This window comes from Lepidochelys kempii, chromosome 1 (assembly GCF_965140265.1).
Source record: "Lepidochelys kempii isolate rLepKem1 chromosome 1, rLepKem1.hap2, whole genome shotgun sequence".
NCBI classification, from domain to species: Eukaryota; Metazoa; Chordata; order Testudines; family Cheloniidae; genus Lepidochelys; species Lepidochelys kempii.
In genome coordinates, this window is record NC_133256.1 from 196,777,629 (window position 1) to 196,796,635 (window position 19,007).

Consider the following 19,007-nt stretch of genomic DNA (forward strand, 5'->3'; position numbering starts at 1 on the left):
TCTGTCAGACAAGTGGCAACTAATCTGAAGTCAGGTTTATCCATGGCCAGCCTCTTGCCCTATAGCAGGCAAGGTAGACAGACATAGCAGGCAAATTAACCACATGTGACAGGTGTTATTCACGTTTCTTAAAGCACTATTGGAAGGCGCTGAGATACTACGGTGATAAGAGTAGTACAAGAACTAGTATAGAATACAATAGAGTTGTCCCCAAATTGTTCTCCAGCCTCTCAGAGGCAGCTGCAGTTGGTACAGTCTCTTCAAGGTGTCACCCCCCCCCCCCAAGCCTTTTAAGGCTCCAGAGCCCTAATGGAACAGAAGAAAGGAGATGGCTCTCTGAGGGAAGGAGGACAGAAAAATACCACTTCTGTGTGAGCATGTTCTGTGTGAAGTCCCCCGCCCCTCCCTGCTGTCCTGTTGCAATGATAGCCTGGTCAAATGGGATTAGGCTTGCTCCTGGCTCCTAACGTACCAGAGATAGAAAGGGAATGTACCATCCAGTAAGACCTAGCAAATTCAGACTCATAGGGGGAGTCCTGGGATAGGCAACACCCAGAGCCACTCCCTGTTTTCTTTTGATTTATCTGGAGAGGGCCTCCACCCAAGGTCTGAGACTGGATTAGCCATTTGTTCATGGCGTCCCAGTAGGGTATTTCTTCTCTCTCCCTAACCCAAGAATCTCCCAAAAGAGACTTTCTTTCTGTATTTTTCAAGCCACCACCCCAGTAATTGCGAGGAACTTCTTTTCTGGCTAGGAGCCAAAATATCCACCTGTTTACTTTTTATCTCATATTGTGAGTCTCTGGAGGAAGGAGAATTGGACCTGTACTCTGAGCCTTCAGATCTCTTCTGAGAATCCTGGAGTCTCTGTGGAGGAATGGGTTTAGTTATTCTCCCATCCCACTAAAACCCTGAAGATTTCTCCAATAGAGTCTAATGCCCAAGAGGATGAGGCTTGTTTCCCCCATCTTTATGTAGGCGAATCATTGGACCAGGCTCTTCCTTGTTCATGGTAGGTTGCTTGGCCCCTGGTTCCCTTCCCTCCTGCCCCAAGAACCTGCAAAGAATCTTGTGACTGAATCATGCCTTTCATGATTTGTGACTGGCCCACACGAATGTGGGCTCAGCAGTAGCATCTCATACCAAACCCTCAGACCTGTTTCTGGAGTCTATCATTTCCTTCTGTGATCATCTTGTAAAATGGATAATATACTCAGGAAAACCTGCCATCTAGCAGACTGTGACCACTTCCATCTGCACCTTGTACACCTCCAGGGTAACTATTTCAGATGTAAGACAACATTTCTTGATCAGTAGAAACCTTCCATGTGCCTTGCTGGGGGTTTTCAGCCTCATTGATCTGAGGTCCATCCATCTTGGAACTTACATCGTCAGTTCATGAGCTGCCTCTCACAGTTTTTCTAGATTCACTCTCTGGAGAACAGTCTCGTCTTATCTTCATTTCCTTGCTCTCCTCTAACATCCTGGACTCCGTTCTGAAAGAAGTCTCTGAGAAGAGAACCACTTTGCCTGACCTGAGAGAATTGTTTGAGAAGTGCATCTCTAGCCCGGGCAAGTAATATTCCTTTTGTGAGCTGGAATTGAAGTCCAAACTCTTTTCTGGCCAGTTCAAGACCAATAGGAATTCTTTCTGATGACTCCTATCCTGCTTCATCCACCTTGGTTTTTGCAGAGTGGGGGGGTGTAACAATCTTCCTCCAATGTTTACCTTATCCCACCCTCACTAGAAAGCACATAGGAGTCTGTCATACCTATCTTCTATCCCACCTAAACATCATCCCTCTCTCCTTTCATCCCAATGAAAATAAACTACATCCTATGTATAAACTACAACATGTTCTTGATCATGGATCGTGCTGTAGTGTGTCTGGTGAAGACATGGTATGGCAATAGAAGATTGCTCTCCCGTTAGCATAATTGCGCCACCTCAATGAGAGGCGGAAGGTATGTCAGTGGGAGAGCATCTCCTGCTGACACAGTGTGGTATAGACACCGCTTTAAGTCGATGTAACTTACGTTGCTCAGGCAGGTGGCTTTTTCACACCCCGGAGCGAGGTAAGTTACATTGACTTGAGTGGTAGTCAAGACAAGCCGTAAGATGCTCTGAGATCAATCAGATTGCATGAGGATCCTCCAACTCTTCCTGGTTAAAAAGCCAAGTTCCCTGCCCCTATAGTGTCTCTTGGAATCTATTCAAGGAGGGAGAAAGCAGTGTATTTTTCTTGCCCTTAGGGGTACTCATAATCGGATTTAACATTTGAGTCGAGTCACAGTTTAACTTGAGTGTGGGCATTCTGCACTTAGCTCCTTGAAGGTGTTGATCCACATCATAAACCTGTGTCGTAGTTTGTCAAGACTGGGAGAAAACGCTCAAGAGAAGCCAGAACAGCAGGCATTTTACAGGTCAGGGCTGAGGTAGATTGCCAGAGCTACATGAGGAAGTTCACAGAGCCCTTTTTCCCATAGTGTGGTTGTCCCTCACTTCTCATACATATTTACAAAAAGCAAACACAAACTGAAATTTGTCCCTAAAACGTAAAATAAATAAATAAAATGGAAAAAAAATTCTACGCAGTTTGACAGTCCTTTGGTTTACTGAAATGTACGGTGTACCAGGGATCTGTATCATTTTTGCCATGCTCAGAACGTTTACCTCTGTCTTTGTAACTGCTAAGTCCAGTGATGTTAAAAAATCCTTTTTGTGCCATTAAAGTGTTAGAAGGAAAAACCTGTGCCTAAACTTATGCAAAATAGCAGACTGCACTTAAAGTTTTTAAACTTCTTTTGACTGTTTTTCAAATCATTTCCATTCATACTCAAAGTATCTATGACCTAATGACACAGTGTTCTAAAATAAATTAACCTCTGCAATTTAACTTTATCTGTTTTAGATTATAGCTAGAGATTTTAACCTTCGAGCTCCTGAAATGAGTCCCTGACCTTTTGCGTGACATTAGTTTCTGTGAAACGAACTCTGTATCCTGGGATATGTTTTTGTTGCAGAGACTGGAAAACACTTGGTGGAAGAAGTTTTGTTCATTACTTTTTTTAATAACAGTAATCTATAATGAGCACTAAAATCATGTTTATCAGAATGAAAGGGGGGACATTCAAGAATTTATTTGGATTAATAGATATAAAGAGATTTTTTTATGTAAGTGATATACACTGGGGGGCGGGGGGGCCACAATTTAAGTTCAGAGAAACATAGTTCAGAAATGACGACTTCTGTTGCCTAATTATCCGTGTTGTATTTCTGCCTTGATGAAGTTTGTAACCTTCAGTAATTTTAATAAACAGTAAAAAGCCAGATCCTACAGTTGTTGTGCACCTACAACTTCCGTTTGGAGCTTAGAGCATGCAAGGACTCAGGGTTGAGCCCTTTGGACCAAATTCACACCTGGCACAAGCAGAGAAATTCCCATGAAGCTAGTGGAGATGTCTGCTTGCACCAGATGTGAATTTGGTCCTCCAGAAAGCAAACTGATACAATAAACAACATAGTTATTAAGCTAATTTTTAAAGGTCTGAGTGGACATTAACAATACTTACTACAACTTCCCTCCTCTCTTCCAGTGAAGTAAATAAGCATAGAATTATAGAATCATAGGACTGGAAAGGACCTCGAGAGGTCATCTAGTCCAGTCCCCTGCAGTCCTGGGAGGACTAAGTATTATCTAGACCATTCCGGACAGTTTGTCTAACTTGCTCTTAAAAATCTCCAGTGATGGAGATTTCACAACTTCCCCCTACACAATTTATTCCAGTGCTTAACCACCTGGAAAGTTAGGAAGTTTTTCCTGATGTTCAACTTAAACCTCCTTGGCTGCAGTTTAAGCCCATTGCTTCATGTCCTATCCACAGAGGTTAAGAAGAACAATTCTTCTCCCTCCTCCTGGTAACAACTCTTTATGTTCTTGTAAACTGTTATGTCCCCTCTCAGTCTTCTTTTCCAGACTAAACAAATCAATTTTTCCCATCTTCCCTCATAGGTCATGTTTTCTAGACCTTTAATCATTTTTGTTGCTCTTCTCTGGACTCTCTCCAATTTGTCCACATCCTTCTTGAAATGTGGCGCCCAGAACTGGACACAATACTTCAGTTGAGGCCTAATCAGTGCTTAGTAGAGTGGAAGAATTACTTCTCGTGTCTTGCTTACAACACTCCTGCTAATACATCTGTCAGGGTTCTTTCCCCACTTTGAACTCTAGGGTACAGATGTGGGGACCCGCATGAAAGATCCCCTAAGCTTCTTCTTACCAGCTTAGGTTAAAACTTCCCCAAGGTATGAACTTTGCCTTGGCCTTGAACAGTATGCTGCCACCACCAAGCATTTTAAACAAAGAACAGGGAAAGAGACCACTTGGAGACATCTTTCCCCAAAATATCCCCCCAAGCCCTACACCCCCTTTCCTGGGGAAGGCTTGATGATAATCCTCACCAATCAAAATAATCACCTCTGTAAAATCGATGGAAAATACTTTACAGGGTATTCGGATTCAAAACACAGAGGATTCCCTTTTGGGCAAAACTTTAAAGTTACAGAAAACAGGAATAAACCTCCCTCTTAACACAGGGAAAATTCACATAAAACAAAAGATAAACTAATCCGCCTTGCCTGGATTGCCTATACTGGTTGCAATATTGGAGACTTGGATTAGGATGCGTTGGAGAAGATGGATTTCTCTCAGTCCCAAGAAAGAACAAACACGTAAACAAAGAGCACAAACAAAATCCTTCTCTCCCCCCGCTCCCCCCCCCCGCCAAGATTTGAAAGTATCTTGTTCCCTTATTGGTCCTTTGGGTCAGGTGCCAACCAGGTTAGCTGAGCTTCTTAACCCTTTACAGGTAACAGGATGTTGCCTCTGGCCAGGAGGGATTTTATAGCATTGTATACAGAAAGGTGGTTACCCTTTCCTTTATATTTATGACAACATCCCAGAATGATGTTCGCTTTTTTTGCAACAGCGTTACACTGTTGACTTGTATTTAGCTTGTGGTCCACTATGACTCCCAGATCCCTTTCCGCTGTACTCCTTCCTAGGCAGTCATTTCCCATTTTGTATGTGTGCAACTGATTGTTCCTTCTGAAGTGAAATACTTTGCATTTGTCCTTATTGAATTTCATCCTGTTTACTTCAGACCATTTCTCCAGTTTGTCCAGATCATTTTGAATTTTAATCCTATCCTCCAAAGTACTTGCAACCCCTTCCAGCTTGGTATCGTCCGCAGACTTTATAAGTGCACTCTGTATGCCATTATCTAAATCAATGATGAAGATATTGAATAGAACTGGACCTAGAACTGATCCCTGTGAGACCCCACTCGTTATGCCCTTCCAGCATGAGGACTATGAGGAAAACAAACCTTGTGGGCTAAATGTATAGACTGCAATGGAGTTTCACCTGCTGAATTTTGCCCAGAGAGATTAAATTACTTCTCCAGGGTCATGTACCAAATTGCTGTGGGAGTTAGGGTTAGAATGTCTTGGGTCTCTGCTCCATGCTAAATCAGTTAGACCATGATGCCTTGTAATTTACAGCGAAGTGTATTCTGTACTTTGCTCTACTACCTGATAGTCCATATTGGATGTGCAGTCTGAGAGCAATATCCTTCTCCTGCTGAAGTCAATGAGACTTCTGCTATTGACTTTGATGGCAATATGGTTAGTCCTTCTGTGTGTATATTGTATAATACTATGCATACCTCTCCCATAGGCTTTTCATAGATATCCTCTTGCCATTGTGCAACCTTGGTTTGGATAGCATCTCGCTGGAGTGCCTCTAATACCTTTTTGGGAGTAACAAAGCCATATTGTGCTTCAAGCAAAGCCAGGTCAATTTTTTCAGCCTTAAGAACTCCTATGACTTCATCTTGAGCCTGCAGAAACACAAAGAATTCCAGTGAAATTAGTTTTATGTATTGGCATGCTCAATGAGTAGCTTCTACATTAACATTTGGCAATAGTTTTTAAAGTTCTTCAAATTGTACGTTAAGTACCCTTGAGATATTTGGTAAAGTGAACTCTTTAAAATTATAAGAGAAATACTGGTCTTTGTATTTTCAAAATCCTATGCTTAATCTTTTTTTAAAAATATATATATATATAAATATGAGCTTTTAGGTACATTTTCTGTGATACTGAATATTTTGTTAAAAGTAGATTATGTAACTCAGTTTTTGTACGAACACATACTTTTCATTGTACGAGAATTTAGAACAAAATGTCATTTCAGGTATTGGCATCTATTTTTAGATTTTCATGTAGTTTTTAATGTACTTTGGGAAGCCAAGAAGCTTTGCATTCTCTGTTCACACAGGGTACAAAGGCAGCTTTTGTTGTTTAAACTGATAGGGAGGTAGTCAGCTTCTATTGTTACATGTACATGTTTGTTCACTGAAGCTAGTGAGGTACATGGTGCAGAGGATGTGACCTTTCACAACATGCATTCCAAAAGCATGCAATAATGGCAGCTCTTTAGAACAAGATTAATTGCCCTTAAAGCTGGCAGAAGTGACGTGCGTGTGTGTGTGTGGTGTGTGTGTGTGTGTGTGTGTGTGTTAGAGAGAGAGAGAGAGATTATAGGGGTGTGTGTGTGTGTGTGTGAGAAATACATAAGGCCAAGATTTTCAAAAGTAACTAATAATATTAGAGTCCTCAATCTTGGGTGCCCCCTCAAGGCACTTCAAAGGATGTTGAGTTACAGAAAGTGTTGAGCCCTGCTTTCTGAAAACCAGGCCTCTTTAAGATGTCTCAGGTTGCCCACCCAAAAATCTAGTCATCTTTGAAAATTTTGGCTGCATATGTGTACATTACACACTCTGTATACTTAGTTGTATGTATTTTTCTGTATATAATACCATAATTGCCAACATTCTCTTTAAGAGTAGAGTGGTAATTCGCTTACGTAGTAGTATGTTTGCATATGTTCTGGGACAAAACAGCAGGCACTGTACCTTTTATAAAGTTACTGTGTAACAAAGGCTATTGTGGAAACACATTGCTTGTATTTCTGGGGAGCCTATAGTGTTTGATGGGTATAGGTATATAAAGGTTGTGTTTGAGAGGTTTAGGTATATACCAAGATATAGGTATATAAAACAAATAAAAGCGAATACCATGCAATTTTAAAAAATAACTTCCTACTCCTTCATGGGGACAGATGTTAAGAAGTTAGAGGGGGAGGAATGCCTGTTAATATTAACTCTGAAAATGTCAAAAGGAAAGGCAGAAAGCCAAGTCACTTAAAATAAATCTATACTAGGGTTTCTAGAAAAAATTCGTAATGGCATTTTCAGGTTGTACACCCAATATTGCTAACTCTCACGACTTTATCATGAGTGTCATACTATTTGTTTTTCTTAAAGGTCCAGCCTCTGGAGTAATGAGATTCTCATGAAGTAACAGCTTTAAAAAAAAACCAGTTTCTCACTCTCCTGGAGGTGGAGAAAAGCTGAAAAAGTGACTCAAGTAATCTCCTCTCAGAAAACAGAAGGCAAATAAAAGATGCAAGATTTAAAACTTTTTAAAATCTAATTTTTAAGATAATCTCATGATTTTTGGCGATTGAATCACAATTTTGGAAGGGTTGAAGTTGGCAGTACTGTATACTAGCAAATCAGGAATCCAAAAAATTGCATTCCTACTTTTTTTTCTGCAAAAGTATTTTCTCTCTGACCTATAGGAACAACCGGCAAATTATGCAGTGACATACTGGAGTATGTTCATATTTTTAATTTAAACCATTTCAATTTTAAACGTACTGAGAAGGTTGGACTTTTCTTCCCTTTTTTTTTTTTTTTTAAACAAGACAGAGATGTATTTGCTTAGAACTGCATTTTCAGAGAGAGTGTTTGGGAAATCTGGGTCTTGATCTAAATTTAGAGAGAAGGCAGAGAAACAGGTGATGACTTTGAAAAAGTTTAATACTACAGTGTTTTTCTTAACACACACATCACTTCCTGATTTCATATGAAATAGCCCACCCTGTGTTTTGGGCCCAGTATTGGTGGAGCGGGGAAAGGGTTGCTCGGAATTTCCCTGTGGAAAGGGCCAAAATAACATATGCTACAAGAATTGACAGTAGACCTGGGAGGGTGCGCATGTGTATCTGTGTTCAACTGGTCGCTTATGTGTGAATGACCAGTTGAATAAACAGACACGCAGAATATATATAATATTAATGTGTGTCTACATATACATATATTAATAATAAAAGTACTCGCATAGGTAATGTCGAGAAGTTAAACTGTGAAACCATGTGATAAATCCATTTATCATGTACTTTTGACCAATTTGCCTGATCTCTCCTCACAAACATTCCAAACTCATGAGCAGTTTCAAACAGCTGTCGCTACTTTTATTAAATCACCTAGCTCTTCTCCTTTTTTCTGCGAATACAGACTTCCATTCTCACTCCCAAATTATATTTGCCCAGGGTGGGCAGCATTCAGCCCTGGGCCATTGAGAGCTTTTACATATAGAAAAAGTCACAGTTTTGAAATCCAATATCTCATGGCCATGGTGGGAGCCAGCAGTCATTCCTAGCCCAGTAAGGCCTGATATAATGGACCTTTTAAGCTATTGTAAACCTATTTTAGGACATTTTTAGGGGGTTTTATTGCTCCCTTTGAATCCTGTACAGTTGTACTCCAAGTAACTAATGCAGCTGGCTTTACAGGAGGACACAAGAAATGGCCCCAATAAAAGTTCTGTTTTTTAAATTTCTAAAACATTCCTAAAATAGTTATATAACAAATATATTATATTCTGAATACAGATGGGATTGTGTGGAATTAAAGTTTTACCTGTTGTCTGTAGGAATGAATTCACACGTAGTTGCACACTTTGAGAGTAATGGGACCATTGAGCCACTAAGACGTTTCCATGATGACACCTATATATTTCAAATATGTTATATACTGGGATGAGTAGGGAAAGTCTAGTGTTTGTTTTGGGTTGGGAGTTCTTGTCTGTGGTGTATGGATGAATATTTTATGTACTCTTACATTTTGCATTTGTACACCTGCACCAATTAAAATAGGTGTACTATCTAAAAGAGGGGTGAGGGAAAGCATATATTTAGAGTAGATTATGCAATGAACCTACAACTTGGAACATAAAACACACCTGTAATTCACCCTCAAGCACACTAAGAAGAAATAGCAGGTCATCTCGAGAGAGGTCCTCTCCTTTCTCGGAATATCTTTTTTGTTTTTTCTCAGATTCGGGGCTTCTTAGGATGGTGCTGGTTTCTTTCTCATTTTGTCCCCTTTTCATGTTTACTCTCCCAGCATAAGGAGCATCTTCCTCATGGTGGCCTCTTATCTTTTGCTGGCACTGTTTTGATTTGGTTGGACTTTCTGTGCTGTTACTTCTGGAGCGCATGTGTATGTCCCTGGAGCTGGAAGGAAGGGGGAAAAAGTGAAATATTTTAACCATCATTGAACATAGAGAATTACCGGTGGTGGCATTTACCTCAGAACAGAGGGTCCACAAAAGTCTGCGTACGCCACTTAAGTGGAACAGAAGTCCTATATTAATGGTGTAAATGGTTCATAAGCAGACTGACCAAGTCTCCTGGGGTGTTGGAAGCTTTTTGCTTGTAAATGGGAGTCTTCCCAACTCCTGATTTTTTTAATGTTATCTCCTGCAATAGCAATACGCTTTCTCCTGCTTGGCACCAGGCATTCCAATTCCTTTCTCAGGTGCCTTACTTTGGGCCCCGAGGGAGAATTGGAGGGGTTAGTGCACTTCTTGCTCTCTGGTTGGTGTGCATGAAGCTAGTCCCGTCCCCGGCAATAGCAAGCAGGCGCTCTCGCACACTGGCCATTCGGGCTATCTCACTTGCGCTCTGCAGCAGACAGGTAGGAGAGAGGGAACGTTGACTGGTTGCAAAGTAGTGCTGGGTATCTCTGTGGTCATACTGCTCTTGCCAGAACTCTGACCACTGTGCACATTCAGCAGAGACACGTCAAGGAGGCATATGTCATGTGCCCCTGGCCCACCACCGTTCTCTGAAATTAGTTTGATAATGTTGGTCAGTATGTCCCTAGGAGCTTGTGTGAACCTACTGCATCGGGATGAACTTTGCCCTGATGGTCTAAATGGATCTTAAGTAGTGCATTGTGCCTTGCTGAAATATTGTCTGTCTGCATCACAGGAAACCCAAATTCCAGTGTGAAATATAGACTATGGGAATTTCACTTGAGATAGAAACATTGTAGATAGGGCAATTTGGATTAAGAGTATTTTCACTGAGAAGCAATGTATAATGTACCGTACTCTGTCTGTTGTTATTGGATATCTTTATGGATTAAAGATCTCCCTTTTTTGGTGGTAAGCTTTTAGAGTTGCCAGTCCTCCAGGAATTAAAGATTAATCTGTAATTAAAGATTATGTCATGTGATGAAACCTCCAGGAATACATCCAGCCAAAATTTGGCAATCCTAGTTTGAGATAAGGCACAGATGACAGTGCCTAGCCTAATGGAGCCCCAATCCTGACTAGGCCTTCTGAGTGCTATTATTTATATCAATACTACATCCTAAACATTGTTGTCAATTAATTAATACTCTTACAAACATTAAATCACTCAAGGAGCTCAACCTACTCAGCTTCTCATAAAGGTGGTCATTGGATGACTGTATCACCATGTATAAATACCTGTAGGGGAAACAGAAACATGATAATAGAGGTCCCTTCAATCTAGCAAGCAAAGATATAATTAGGTCCAGTGGCCAGAAATTGAAGCTAGATAAATTCAGACTTGAAAAATGGTGAAAATGTTTAATAGTGAAGGTAATTAGCCACTGGAATAATTTACCAAGGGTTGGGGTGGATTCTCCATCACTGGCAAATTTTAAATCAAGATTGGACATTTTTCTAAAAGATCTGCTCTAGTTCCATCACATCTATTGGATTTGAAATAGTAATTAATTCAGGGAAGTCCTATGGCCTATGTTATGCAGGAGGTCTGATTAGATGGTCACAGTGGTCCTTCCGGCCAAAATTTGTGAATCTATGAATAAGAATACTCCAGCAGAGTTCCTCCTTTTGTCTGATCCTGAATGGAAATCCTAATCCTGGGTTTACATCTTTAAATAAAGTCGGCTTCTGCGATCATAACATATATAGTAGCTTTTGTGTTTTCACTGCAGTAGGAGGATTCAAAGAGTAGGAGAGGGGAGAGAGCTTTTATTTCAGCATAAACATGGGTTGATTAGTTAAAAGTGACTAAGAACATTATGGAAAGGTAAGTGGAATTCTGTATCACTGGAAATTTTCTGTGGTGATAAAGTCCCATTGTAATAGACACATAATAATTTTAAAGTATTCTTAAAGTCACCACAGGAGGAAACATTCCTTCTGGTCTCCCAGAGCCAGAATATACCAGTTTTGAGGCAAAGTGCTTGGGATACCTGTTTTATCAGGTTTTGCTTTTACTAGTATACGGTTGGGGTAGGAGCTCATTGTAAGGCCAGCATCACATTCTGCTTCAAGTCCCTCCTCAATATAATATATTCAGAAGACTGCAACCTAATAATGGCTAGACAGGTGGCATGTTGTGATTACTGCTTGATTGGTTAGGTATTGTGCTTATCCTAATATTTATGTTGCCGTGTTTCTTATCCCACTACCCTCCACCCACCGTCCCCCACCCCACCCAACATGCTTGTTTGTATTATCTGCCTGTTATGTCTTGTCTCTTAGATTGTAACCGCTTTAATACCTGGATTGTTGTTTACTATATGTTTGTACAATGCCTATCACAATAGGGCCCTGGCCTGGCCCTCTAGAGTCTAGGCATTACCACAGTAAAAGTGGTCAATAAGAATCATATCAACAAATACAGGGGTGATGTAGTAAATCCAATTATCTGATCACTAATACACCATTATGCTGCACGTGTAGCATGCCATGAAATGCATAAATGATGCACAAAGCCTGCTTTATTTTTCTTCTAGTGGATTCTGCATGTTCTTTATGCAGCACCCAAAACCGCAGCTCCTGCTTATTTTAAACTGATCATTCCAGGGCTCAAGAAGGCATTTCCTCCCCCACGTACAGAACTGTCCTGTAGGCCAGGTGTATTATAGGAAGTTTTCACCTTCTGAAACATTAGGTTTTGGCTACAACCAGAAGCAGGATTCTGCACTTGATAGAGCAATGGTCTGACCAGAAATGGCAAGATCTGTGCTTCCCCTCCCTTTCCCCCTGCTTTTACACACAAACGCACATATCCTTGGGGACCCATGCCATGTACCTTCTTCACAACCAAAGAGGGCCGGCTGAGACCCCCTTTGGAGTCTGTCAAGGCAACTCCTTAATCACCAAGACATGTCACTAGTTTACTAACACAAGGTGCTTTATGCCTGAGAAGGCAAGCTGACCTTCTGCTGAATAGGTCAGCTGCCCAGGCAGATGGGGTCTCTGCAATACTCCAGTGTATGCTTAGCCCCAAGAACTGTGAGTATTTTCCACTGAACAGAGCCATTGCCGCATAGAAGTACTCTGTTGTGGCATACTTGAATACAAACACAGCAACTCTGTTAAATCTGCTAACCAAAATATTTACCTAGGTTCAGGTTTCAGAGTAACAGCTGTGTTAGTCTGTATTCGCAAAAAGAAAAGGAGTACTTGTGGCACCTTAGAGACTAACCAATTTATTTGAGCATAAGCTTTCGTGAGCTACAGCTCACTTCATCGGATGCATACTGTGGAAAGTACAGAAGATCTTTTTATACACACAAACCATGAAAAAATGGGTGTTTACCACTACAAAAGGTTTTCTCTCCCCCACCCCACTCTCCTGCTGGTAATAGCTTATCTAAAGTGATCACTCTCCTTACAATGTGTATGATAATCAAGTTGGGCCATTTCCAGCACAAATCCAGGGTTTAACAAGAACGTCTGGGGGGGTGAGGGGAGAGGAAAAAACAAGGGGAAATAGGTTACCTTGCATAATGACTTAGCCACTCTCAGTCTCTATTCAAGCCTAAGTTAATAGTATCCAATTTGCAATTCCAATTCAACAGTCTCTCACTGGAGTCTGGTTTTGAAGTTTCTCTGTTGTAATATCGCAACTTCCATGTCTGTAATCGCGTGACCAGAGAGATTGAAGTGTTCTCCGACTGGTTTATGAATGTTATAATTCTTGACATCTGATTTGTGTCCATTTATTCTTTTATGTAGAGACTGTCCAGTTTGACCAATGTACATGGCAGAGGGGCATTGCTGGCACATGATGGTATATATCACATTGGTGGATGTGCAGGTGAACGAGCCTCTGATAGTGTGGCTGATGTGATTAGGCCCTGTGATGGTGTCCCCTGAATAGATATGTGGGCACAGTTGGCAACAGGTTTTGTTGCAAGGATAGGTTCCTGGGTTAGTGGTTCTGTTGTGTGGTATGTGGTTGCTGGTGAGTATTTGCTTCAGGTTGGGGGGCTGTCTGTAGGCAAGGACTGGCCTGTCTCCCAAGATTTGTGAGAGTGTTGGGTCATCCTTCAGGATAGGTTGTAGATCCTTAATAATGCGTTGGAGGGGTTTTAGTTGGGGGCTGAAGGTGACGGCTAGGGCGTTCTGTTATTTTCTTTGTTAGGCCTGTCCCGTAGTAGGTGACTTCTCGGAACTCTTCTGGCTCTATCAATCTGTTTCTTTACTTCTGCAGGTGGGTATTGTAGTTGTAAGAAAGCTTGACAGAGATCTTGTTTGTCTCTGTCTGAGGGGTTGGAGCAAATGCGGTTGTATCGCAGAGCTTGGCTGTAGACAATAGATCATGTGGTGTGGTCAGGGTGAAAGCTGGAGGCATGTAGGTAGGAATAGCGGTCAGTAGGTTTCCGGTATAGGGTGGTGTTTATGTGACCATCGTTTATTAGCATTGTAGTGTCAGGAAGTGGATCTCTTGTGTGGACTGGACCAGGCTGAGGTTGATGGTGGGATGGAAATTGTTGAAATCATGGTGGAATTCCTCAAGGGCTTCTTTTCCATGGGTCCAGATGATGAAGATTTCATCAATATAGCGCAAGTAGAGTAGGGGCGTTAGGGGACAGAGCTGAGGAAGTGTTGTTCTAAGTCAGCCATAAAAATGTTGGCATACTGTGGGGCCATGCGCGTACCCATAGCAGTGCCGCTGATTTGAAGGTATACATTGTCCCCAAATGTAAAATAGTTACGGGTAAGGACAAAGTCACAAAGTTATCACAAAGTTATTATCGGAGATAGTGTTCTTGACGGCTTGTAGTCCATCTTTGTGTGGAATGTTGGTGTAGAGGGCTTCGACATCCATAGTGGCCAGGATGGTGTTATCAGGAAGTTCACCGATGGATTGTAGTTTCCTCAGGAAGTCAGCGGTGTCTCGAAGGTAGCTGGGAGTGCTGGTAGCGTAGGGCCTGAGGAGGGAGTCTACATAGCCAGACAATCCTGCTGTCAGGGTGCCAATCCCTGAGATGATGGGGCGCCCAGGATTTCCAGGTTTATGGATCTTGGGTAGTAGATAGAATATCCCAGGTTGGGGATCCAGGGGTATGTCTGTGCGGATTTGATCTTGTGCTTTTTCAGGGAGTTTCTTGAGCAAATGCTGTAGTTTCTTTTGGTAACTCTCAGTGGGATCAGAGGGTAATGGCTTGTAGAAAGTGGTGTAGGAGAGCTGCCAAGCAGCCTCTTGTTCATATTGTGACCTATTCATGATGACAACGTCACCTCCTTTGTCAGCCTTTTTGATTATGATGTCAGAGTTGTTTCTGAGGCTGTGGATGGCATTGTGTTCTGCACGGCTGAGGTTGTGGGGCAAGTGATGCTGCTTTTCCACAATTTCAGCCCATGCACATCAGCGGAAGCACTCTATGTAGAAGTCCAGTCTGCTGTCTCGACCTTCAGGAGGAGTCCACCTAGAATCTCTCTTTTTGTAGTGTTGGTAGGGAGGTCTCTGTGGATTAGTATGTTGTTCAGAGGTGTGTTGGAAATATTCCTTGAGTCAGAGACATCGAAAATAGGATTCTAGGTCACCACAGAACTGTATCATGTTCGTGGGGGTGAAGGGGCAGAAGGAGAGGCCCCGAGATAGGACAGCTGCTTCTGCTGGGCTGAGAGTATAGTTGGATAGGTTAACAATATTGCTGCATGGGTTGAGGGAACCATTGCTGTGGCCCCTTGTGGCATGTAGTAGTTTAGAAAGTTTAGTGTCCTAGGTTCAGTGAGCAATGAAAAGGATTAGACACAAATGGAATATTTGGGAACTTTTTAAAGTAGTATTTAAGTTTACTTTAAAGTTGTTTTACTGTGTCTGAAGAAGGCCCATGTTTTGCTGTTATTAATGTACTGTTTTATCTGTCTAATCTATTTTATCTGTTAATCTCTTCAAGAATTTATATCATGTTAATGAGTGTAATATGGATATGTGTACCCGGCAATATAAGCTCAGGCTCAGACTCTAGCTTGATCCCAAAGCCCCCTTCCATCTACACACAGATCTCTGACTTAGGTTTGGACCTAGGTTCCTAGGACCCTGTGTGGGTGGAGGGTGAAGCTGGAACCCAAGGTTCGAGCCCTATTGCTTTGCAGTGTGGATGCAGCTCCCCCGGCAACTTGGGTCCTGGGAGTCCACCAGAAATATCTCACAATCCATTGGGCAACTTCCTTTGTCCTCTCTATCCCAACAATCTCCAATCCACTGAACTGAAAATGGAAGCAACCCCACTTGCTGTAGTGCAGCAGCTCAGTGAGTCAGCATTTAACCCTTCCATTGTCTTCTGACTGCCAAACTGCAAACACATCATCAGAGAGCCTTCTGTGTTTGCAGTGGAAACTGACCAGAAGAAAGCTTTTGCAAAGTGCGCTGCTTCATGGTCATGGAAGCAGAGCCAGAGTTTGGTAATTCTCTGGTGCAAGGCCAGCGAAACAGTGGATTTCAGCAAGAGTACAGGAATGACCACACCTACCAGCAAACAATGAAGACTGGCAGCATTGGAGATTTACCAGACTGTGACCAGCGCAGGGAGCAGATTAAATGGCTCAAGACTGAGTACAGCAAAACCAGGGAACAGAACCACAACTCACTGACATCATGTCTGTTTTATGAGGAGTTTGACTGGATGCCGAGCATGGAGCCAGCGGTGGTGCATGATGACCTTGTCAGCCAGGATGGTGCCCTACTGGGCCCAGAATCCAGCATGGGGACTGATGGGATCCAGCAGCCCCCGGCAAGTGTGGGCAGTAAAGTGACTCTGTTGCTGAAACTGGTCCCCCAGGAGGCTGTGTTGTAGAAGCAGCAGCAGCACATCCTGGGGCCATACTTGGAGGAGATAATTGGTGGCCCCCGAAGGAAAAGCCTGCCTTGGACCCTGCAGCAGACAAAGGAAGGGATGGAAGCTGCCGTAGAGCCTGGTAAATTCCATTTTAAAGTTTATTAATATAGGAATGGGAGGGATTTCCGCTCTATGAACCAGTGCAAAAGTTAAGAGAAGCCCCAGCTAGGTGCATGTATCCGCTAATGGCGGATTGTATTCCAGTGCCTTCACTCCACACACGCCAGCCCACTCCACCACGTGGAGTTAAAAATGACGACCGGGGAATGCAAGCAGTAAAAACACCCTGAAAGTGAATTTTTACTGGAAAGGCGCAGTTTTATTTGTTTGGGCTGTTCCTGTTTCTTAAAAATAATAACCTCACATTGCCACACTTGTTAGTATACCACTCTCAAACCATTCAATGGTGGAATGAGCCACTTGGAAACAGTGAACTCATGAGTGTGTGTGTGTGTGTGTGTAAATGTGTTTCATTCATGAATCTAGTCCATTTTAGTTAAAGTCAGTCCACAGGTGACAAAATAATTTCTCCCAAATTCGACTGGGGTTTGAAATTTTAGTTCAGAAATATGCCTGGTGGGGCAGGGCTAGGAGGGAGGCTATGTAGTTGTATGTGTTTCCATTCAGCCATAACTGGCTAAGCTATGTGGAAGCTAGTGCAGCAAGCATCCTGTTGATTCCCTCATGAATTCTGACCCAATTCCTGGTGCTGATAAGATGCAGACTTTTCCCAAAGCAGGAACTCCAGATAGGTAGTCACATTTTGGGGAAGGGTGCATTTTCCAGGGATACCTCAGTAGCTGACCAGCCCACTCCACTCATAGATGTGCTGTTCAGTCACCATCCATTTGAATACTTCTGTTGCATACACTGCAGGTGTCCCACTGGTAGCTTGGAATAGCATCTCCCCTTACCACTTGGGCATCACCAAAATATGGGAAGACCTGAAATGATTTAAAAAAAAAGGCTTTTTTTAGCATGTCCCCGCACCCAAAATCCAAGTAGTTTTGCAATTTTTAGAAAACCATAAACAGCTTTGAATTTTTAACTTACCTTTGTCTCTTCTCTTCTTTCATTATGATTAACCAGGCTGTGTCCAGGGAGCTTCTTGGTCTGAAGCATCCTTCTCACAATATACTGAAGTTTAGTTTGGAAAAGTAACATTTTATGTCCTTGGAATTCCACAAGGAGTTTTCTTGCTCTCCTGCTCTGAGCTATTTGAGACAATAACCTTCTGTCCTAGTCCAGCCCCTTGACTTCTACAGGCTACAGAACCTCCACCGTGCAGCAGAAGCCTGGGCCAATGTACTTTCATGGACCATTCTAAGAGGAAGCATTTCCATGATGAACTTATGTTTGAAGTCAGAGGCTGGCTACACAGCTTGAGGATAGGGTTTCAGCATGGGAGCAGGCACTTGCTTCACAGTTCCTGGAACAGGAATGGTGGCAAAGGAGGAGGACAGAGCTCAGCAGAAAGAGAGCTGTTTGAGCAGCTGGTATCACTAATGACCACGAGTATCAGCCCCTGCTGCATCACCCACACCACGGCCTGAGTCCCATGTGACACTGTCCAGAAACATCTGGAAATCTCTATGGCTGGGTGGCCCATGCAAGCAGGCCCCATGAGCAGCTGGGCAGGGCAACTTTGGCCCATGCAGTCCGCTGTATTGCTCCCTCCCCAGTGGATGCCTCCACCCGCTCCCTGGCAGCACTTGCGTAGCAAATCGGGAAAGGAGAACAGGGAACATGCCATAGTAAGGAGTTTCTGTCTTGCACATGGTTTACTTGGTTACACTTATTCATGAACTTTGGTGGTTTATTTATTTATTTATTTATTTTAAAGTTCTGTTGTTGGTGTTGTTTTGGTGTGGTAATGGCAGCTGGCCTGCCTGCCAGTGGGTGAATGTTGTACTTTTCCAGGATATGTTTATAAATTAAGCTTTTTATTTATCAAGCAAGTTTATTGCTATCACTGTATCACATCGTAGAATGTGTATTTCAAATAATAAAGTTAAACGCATGATCAGGGACAATTAGGAATTAGGCTGCAAAGACTATTCCAGTTAGTTACATCAATCTGTACTGTGACTCACCCTCCTTCCCACATTGTTTGTGAAGATAAGATTTAAAAAAAAAAACGTATTGTGCTGGCTTGCTGCGTAGTCCATAGTGGATGTTCTAGGCTACTTTGGGTCCCAGTCAATGTTACAGCTGTGTGAGAGGCCAGATGAATACTCGTGCACACAAATTATTAGGTTGCATATTGAGTGAGTGATTTCTTTCTACTTTCATGCTGTCAGTTGATTTTATATTTTGGGAAATGCACATCTGTGACTGAAGAACCACCTCAGTTCTTACAGCAGTTGCTTACATGGCAAGGTGATATTAGGAGGTAAATGTGATATATTTTCAACTTCATATAATTCAGTGTAACAGCTGGAAACAGGGAGAAATAGCCAATACCATGTGTCCAGTCAGCCCTCATCATATGAATAGTGAGTACTCTGTGGCTCGCCAGTGGCTTGCAGACCACAGTTTCAGAGCCACTGATTTAGAAGCAATTTTATGTTAATATTGTGGTTTGAGAACTCGAGAACTGGTATTCACAGCATACAGCACTTGGAATGCATGCTACAATTACCCAGAACTGAAAAACTTCATGTTTCTGCAGACACTGG

General features: G+C 42.3%; 2 protein-coding genes across 9 annotated transcripts in view; one reads left to right on the forward strand and one right to left on the reverse strand.

Annotated features, from left to right (window-relative positions):
• Positions 1–19,007, forward strand: part of CMSS1 (cms1 ribosomal small subunit homolog) — a 371,436-nt gene that overhangs the window by 115,893 nt on the left and 236,536 nt on the right. The gene's annotated exons all lie outside the window — the stretch shown is intronic.
• FILIP1L (filamin A interacting protein 1 like) overlaps positions 1–19,007 on the reverse strand; it is a 121,718-nt gene that overhangs the window by 102,296 nt on the left and 415 nt on the right. The window contains exons 2-3 of the mRNA XM_073307517.1: positions 9,152–9,425; positions 5,728–5,901 (exon numbers count right to left, since the gene is read on the reverse strand). Coding sequence (XP_073163618.1) covers positions 5,728–5,901; positions 9,152–9,425 — 448 coding nt within the window. The remainder of the gene's footprint in view (positions 1–5,727; positions 5,902–9,151; positions 9,426–19,007) is intronic.